The sequence below is a fragment of the Antrostomus carolinensis genome, unplaced genomic scaffold (genome assembly GCF_000700745.2).
Source record: "Antrostomus carolinensis isolate BGI_N321 unplaced genomic scaffold, ASM70074v2 scaffold25954, whole genome shotgun sequence".
Lineage (NCBI taxonomy): Eukaryota > Metazoa > Chordata > Aves > Caprimulgiformes > Caprimulgidae > Antrostomus > Antrostomus carolinensis.
Genome location: NW_010309067.1, coordinates 641 through 7,378, shown reverse-complemented (window position 1 = coordinate 7,378; position 6,738 = coordinate 641). Strand labels below are relative to the sequence as shown.

At 38.2% G+C, this 6,738-nt stretch overlaps 1 protein-coding gene across 1 annotated transcript; it reads right to left on the bottom strand.

Annotated features, from left to right (window-relative positions):
- Positions 1 to 3,346: 3,346 nt before the first annotated feature.
- On the bottom strand, positions 3,347 to 6,440 carry PTTG1 (PTTG1 regulator of sister chromatid separation, securin). The gene is made up of 5 exons (XM_010165989.1): positions 6,348 to 6,440; positions 5,875 to 6,041; positions 4,867 to 4,960; positions 3,892 to 4,041; positions 3,347 to 3,503 (listed from the first exon to the last, which is right to left on the bottom strand). Exons 1-5 carry the CDS (start codon positions 6,427 to 6,429, stop codon positions 3,424 to 3,426), a joined length of 573 nt encoding a protein of 190 aa, XP_010164291.1. The 5' UTR covers positions 6,430 to 6,440; the 3' UTR covers positions 3,347 to 3,423.
- Between the last annotated feature and the right edge of the window lie 298 nt (positions 6,441 to 6,738).

Here is a 6,738-nt window from a genome sequence, read left to right as displayed (position 1 = left end):
AACCCCAACAGAAAATAAAACTTTGCAAGTATAAAAAGCTGCATTTATTATATCAACATTAAAACGGTTGAGGAAGTTGACTTTTCAGTCAGTAGTAGTAGTCAGTATTAATGCCTAACTGAAATAGCATGAAGCAGTGCAAAATTCCTAGCAACCACACTCCCAGTGTCTCAGGGAGGCTGCACTTCACGGGCTGACACCAGGTAGCCTTGGAGCTCTGAGGCTAAAAGAGTTTACATTTTCTAAACAGAAGACTATGCTTTCATGACTGTCATCTCCTCAAGTCACTGCAGAAAGGAAGCTCAATCCACAAATTGAGTCTCATCATGGCTTTGTTCACCTGCAAGCCACAGGAACATGTATTTCCTTTTAAGCCCAGACAGCTGAGTTGAAAAGTACATGAAATGGGGAAAATAAAAGCCAGCTGCAACAAATGGATCTTTCTGATGAATGTTTACAAAATAAAGCTTTGTAAATGCAAAAATTTGGACCTGCATTAACCAGAAATGCCAATGACAACAAAAAGCCCCAGATGAGGTACACTACTGTAGGAAAAAAAATATTCCCAGTCATCTAAAACTTGGTACCAAGAATTAAGATCTAATCCAAATTGAAATTAACTTCATCGTTCATCTGTTATATAAGCTTCTTAACTCTAGGTTTTGTCATGAATGTGTCTGAAATTGGACATTAGTATTTATTTATTTTTAATCTTTTAAACCAAATGGATCATGGACAACATTTTTAAAAGCTAATCAATCTTTAAACACTAAATATTAACAACCTGTAGTGGTAGGATAAAGAAAACTGATTTTTGCATTGTGTTGCTAAATACAGATTTATGTCCCATACACAAGATTCCTAGCAACACTCCTGTTTTGGCTCAGAGATGGGCTACATGATGAAACATACCTTTCTGATTTCAACTATTTACAGATAAAATCTTGAAAACCTTGCTTGCTCCTTACTTAGACCTAACTTTAACTGGCTTGTGTTGCATGCCAACAGCTATAAAATACAGTATTTGTAGAAAATCAGATGAAACACCCAAAAAAAGATCCTACAGAAAGTGTTTCTCTGTACCTGAAACACCCTTTCATCATTTTACAGAAAAAAAAAATGGGGGTGGATGAAGGACAAAACCGATGACTGTTTCTTTTTCCCTAGACTTTGAAAGGATTTAATAATTTGAGTAAAATAAGATTACACTAGTATGAATTTAGTTTATTCCAGATTATCTTATGTTCTATACTGCAGCAGCATTCATTTTCATGCAGACAGACCTATGCTATTCCCAAGTCTCTGACTCACACTTTCTTTCTGCACACTCATTCCATTGTCCCCACAAGTAACAAGTTTCTGGGCTTCAAGATCAAGTTCTATCAGTATTAAGGGGCCTATCTGAATCATTTATCACCTTTACAAACATTCCACAAATGCTCTTCCATTTTGGTATAAAATTCTACAACCAGCAAGCATGTTTTAAATGTTTTGCTGTGTGTGCATATACACACATGTGGATATGGCATAAAAAGCTTCTGGAGGTTCAAGCAATAGATCTAGGTGCTTGATCACAGTGAATATTTTAAATCAATTAAAAATATTTTTACCATAATAAACTTCCATAACACATAAAAAGTACTAGTGTTTCTCTGCAGATGAGATGCCTGTTTGCACACACAAAAGGTTAGAACCTACATTTATGCTGAGTTAGTGTCATATCCTTATGGTATCTCACACCCCATTATCTGGTGTTTTGCATACTAATGACCATTTCTACCTGTGTTGCTGCATACCAAGCAGCCACATGATGGCACTGTGTAACCAGGTTCACTGCCTTACTTACAGGCATTCTTGTGTAAAATAGGAACGGCCTGGACTGATTTCTCCAAGCTTATTTGAACCGATAAAGACAAAAAGTCCAAGGAAGATGCATTTTGTCACTTTCCTTTATAGTCACTACAGCTTAACTCCTGTGGGTGGTAGACTATACCCACCAAAATCCAGCCTTAGCAAGAGGGTCAAGTTATTTCAGAATCAAAAACTATTAAAATGCAATTAAGGACCAGCCAAAACCTGAAATGGCTGTACAGAATTTCCTTAAATGTATCTGTTTTTTCCTATTTAGCTTGATATTCCTCTGAATTCTTTGAGGTTTCAAACCAAAGACAAGAAGCTGAGGTAAAGACCAGCTATTGGATAATTCATTACAATTTAACACATTGGCTGATACCCTGATAAATTTGAGGAAGAAACAGAATGAATGTCTGTTTTCACTTCAGATATCTGATAATTCAGAAAAAGCAAATTTCTAGTCCTAACATTGAATTTGCAACAGGTCCATCTACCTCCTAATAAGTAAAAAGCTTTAAGGAAGGGAAATATGTTGAGGAAATATCAAAAATGGGTATTTCCTGCTCTGCCTGTTACCCTTTTCAAGACTAAAAGAAGCCTTTATTATTTATGTCATCACAGCAGGGCAAACACATCCCCTTCAGCACCTGCAAACCAGACACCTACTGGAAAACACACAGGCTCTTTTGCTGCCTGCATTTTTAGGTTTCCTAGAAACAAAGGCACAAAAGGAGCACAGTTATGCACTCACATCTCATCTTCCCATGCAGTCAGGATGCAGCCATGGTATGCCTCCGAGAAGCAGAATTGTGGGATGTTAAAGATGAACTAAAATAAAAGCTGAAGGCAGCTCAGTCTGCTGTGATCTGACTATATAAGAGTAATTGCCCAGGAACTATAAAAGCAGTTTAACTAAAGTGAAGGCCGACCATTTCCACAACTGACTTGTCTTATATGATGAAGAACTGGAGTTGAGGCCGTTACAATGCAAGAAAAGGCTATTGAGCCTGTGTGCTTACAATTTGAAGGATGGGGTTCCACTAGCCTTTCCTCACAGAGCACAGATAGTACTCAGCAACAAGAGCCACATAATGCTGTGACAGCAGTCTACAGCTGCATAAAAATCCAACATATACCATCTTAGACAACCAGTGTTAAGAGCAAACAAGTTCAAGAAAGAAAAGAATACTAGTTCTAGTACTTAATTTACACTAGATATACAGATTAGTTCTAAACTTTTAGATGTTTAATGGATAAAGGATAAGTTTATGTAAACAGCAAGGTCAGAAGGGCCTCTTAACCTATCACAACCACACAGTCTAATCAGCAGGTACTAACTCCTGGACATGGTTCACAACAGTGAATTATAGTACAGTCTTAGAAGCTTATCCAGGTTCTGCTTTAATTGCTTGTCAGAAAGCCTCCTTTTCAAAGCAAGATTTTGCTACCTACATCTTGGGCCTACTGAAAATAGACAAGACCAGTATTATACAGGTTAGATTGGCTTAGCCTTTATTAAAATACAGAACTACACAAAATTTGGAGTCAATAGAAGCTTTAGAATATGCATTAAAGGTCATAATTTGGAGGTGGCATGTCAATGATTTCATCCAGGGTAGCAAGGAAGTCAGCAGTTGATTGTAGTAAGTCTGAAAGTTAGAAATAGAGTAAATCAATTTCTCATGAAACTCAAAATTTATACTCTCTAACAAAAGCTAGCTCCCTGTGGATTAGCATAACCATCTTGAATGACCAAGGGAAATAGTGTTTGATTGCATAAACCAAATACACCTAACTGATCAGTTAGCAATGCACTGCAAAAGATTGCTCAGCAACATCCCTTTACGATCACCACCTGCACCAGTAGGGTTGACCATTAAATTCAGCTGGACTATACACCAAAAGCTGTTTGATCCTAGTGTTATACTCTGGTAGTTCAGACAGCAATGGCAGTTCACTACTGCAGCCAACTAGCTTCCCTCCCAAACCACTAATGAGCACTGCATGTACTGAAAATCACACCAAGTTTCCACTCACTAGACTCCCATGAAATCTCTTCAATCTTCACAGGTGAAGGAACCATGTTCACACGTCTGTCATATGTCCTTTCAAATACCATGAGGGGAACACCACACAGGTTGATATTGCTTACTTTGTGCTCTTCAGGAAGATCAAAACTCTCAAAGTCTGTTGAGAAAGACACAGTAATTTATTAACAGTATGCTGTAGCCTGGGAAGCTGTAAATTCTCAGATTAAATGAAGTGGGAGCAGATCCAAAACAAAATCCAACAGTCCCTTCCTATAGGGTATTTATTTGCAGTTACACCTTAGTTGTCCATAAAATCCCATACACTAACACTTAATCAAAAGACTAAACTGCATAACATAACTACTAATGTAAAGCAGGAGCTTTAGTAATTTATTTCCCATCACTATACTAAGTCAACTTCACAAAACACAGCTTGTATGTTTCACCAACACAGAAGTAGTCTTCAGTAGTCATTTTTGCACACCTGCTTCCACATGAATGGGATTGTTTAAGGTCAAACTTTGAAGGACTGAGATACACAGCCCATTGCAGAGACTTTAAAGTTTCATCAAGTTTCATCCTGCAGCAGTAGGAATCTCTTCAGTTACAAATTATCATCTTGGCATAAACTCTGAAGTCCACTCTCAAGTACTGCTTAAGTATTCCTTTGAATACTTGTCTACTAGTTGCCATTTAATGAGTTAAGAAACTATAGCATGGTTATTTGGAACTAGTTCCCTGCAACCATAATGATGGATTCAGACTACTACATATCTGCAGCACAGCTACTGCAGTTAGAAATATCTAAACAAGAATGAGATTGTATTTCAGAAATAGCAAGCACCCTTATGTTTAAGAAAGGACTCCAGAGAAATGCAATGCTACCTTATTTGCCACAACAGCTTGGCTAAAGTCTTACAACAATGTCAACACTCATAAAAGCCTGATTATTCATCTTAATAATTATACCAATAGTTCTTACCTCGAGGATCAAAAGGAAACATATTTTCTATTTCTGGACAGTCTTCTTCAGACACTGCATCACAGCTTTCCAATCCAGCAGTCTTTTCAGCAGTCTTAAAAAGGGAAAGTTACATTATTTGAGCTACTGTAGTATCCCATTGTAGTATATTTGTAGTGGCTTTTCCTGTGCTATACAGACAAGAATGCCTGCCATACAGTCCTCAGTTATGCCTAAACCCTAATACCTTCAACACAAATCAGCTGGATATCGGCAAATGCTTCAGCTGAGTTTATGTAGGACAGTACTAAATACAGTGGTAACAAATCACTGCACTAGAACATTTAGGCTCATAATATTAAACTCCTGATACTTAACATGTGAACAAGATTAACTCAGACTGTTTTCTCTAGAGCCACTTCTTTGCCATTAAATACCCCCTAAGCTGTTGTACTCCTTGTGCCTATGGAGGTATACTAGTTTTGGCCAGAAAAGTTATTTTTGTTCCTTGTAGCTCATATGATGCCATGTTTTAGATTCATAATGAAAACAGTGTTGATAACACACAGCTGGTTTAGCTATTGCTGAACACTGCTCACACAGCATCAAGGCCTTTTCTGCTTCTCACAACCCCACCAGTGAGTAGGCTGTGAGTGCACAAGAAGTTGAGAAGGGACACAGCTGGGACAGCTGACCCCAACCAACCAAAAGGATATCCCATACCATATGGCATCATGCAAAGCAATGAAAACTGGTGGGGAAGTTTGCCAGGGCTGCCACTGTGCAGGGATCAGGCAAGGTATCAGTCAGGACGTGGTGAAAAATTGGTTTTGTTTTTCTTTGAGATTTTTAATTATTAATTTTCCTTAATCTTAACCCATGAGTTTTCTCATTTTCACCCTTCCAATTCTCTGCTCCATCCCACAGAGGGGGGAGTGAGCAAGCACCTGCAGCACTTAGCCACCACAACAGTAGGTAAACTATGCATCCCCCCACCCACAAGTCTGTCACACTCACTGTGCTCAAAGCGCAAAGCTGATTTTTCTGTCTTATCTTTTCCATCTTGCTCGTGACTCCTTCAGTTCTATTCACATTTCCAAGAACTTTTCTGACAGAGTGACATTTGGCTGGAGATGCACTGATTGTTTTTTTAGGAAGTGGAGTGTTAACTTGTGTTCTTTCAGATAAGACTTTTGCTAGAAGAGTATAGGGGAGAAAAAAGCAAGCTTTAGCACCATATCAACCTTAAAGCTTGCTTTATTAAGTGCAACTAGAAAACTGGTTGTCCTAAAAATCATTGTACACCATTTATAACTCAGGAGCACAAGCCCCATCTACAACAAAAGCACAGAGTTATTTTTGTTTCCATAGTAATTGATGCATTTAGCAGAATTGGTTAGATGATAAGTAAATATGAGAAAACTATTACTGTTCAAAATAGTGAATACAAAACATGATATATGCACTTGATCCCCTCCTGGCTTAGGGTAGCATATACGCACAAGATCCTGAAGGGAGTCTTAGCTGATTCTTAGTACCACCAACTTCACCATTCTCCTTATCAATAAAGATTAGAGTTGCCATCTTCAGGTTGATGAGACCACTCTGAAAAGTCCATACACAAAAAAAAAAGTAAGTCTTTCTTGTCATTTCTTCCACCACAGCACACTTTTTAAACAAACCACATTAAAGACAACACAGCTGCCCTGTGCTGGTCCCTATAGGAAGGGGAACAAACCCATACTCCATTTTACAGGAGTTGAGCTGCAGATCCTTATGTTTGACAGCATTATTAGTGCATGTTGCAGGTTTGCAGTGCCAGAAGAGCTTGTATGAGTTTGGGAAAGCAGCAGGGTCGCGCTAGCAATCCTACACAGAAAGATCTAAAACCTT

Excerpts from the sequence above, each read along its gene's own strand:
- PTTG1 (XM_010165989.1), bottom strand. The coding sequence starts at position 6,429 with ATGGCAACTCTAATCTTTATTGATAAGGAGAATGGTGAAGTTGGTGGT. Across the intron at positions 4,042-4,866 it reads GTTTCCTTTTGATCCTCGAG|ACTTTGAGAGTTTTGATCTT; the intron begins GTAAGAACTATT and ends CTTTCTCAACAG. Across the intron at positions 3,504-3,891 it reads AGAGATTTCATGGGAGTCTA|ACTTACTACAATCAACTGCT; the intron begins GTGAGTGGAAAC and ends TCTAACTTTCAG.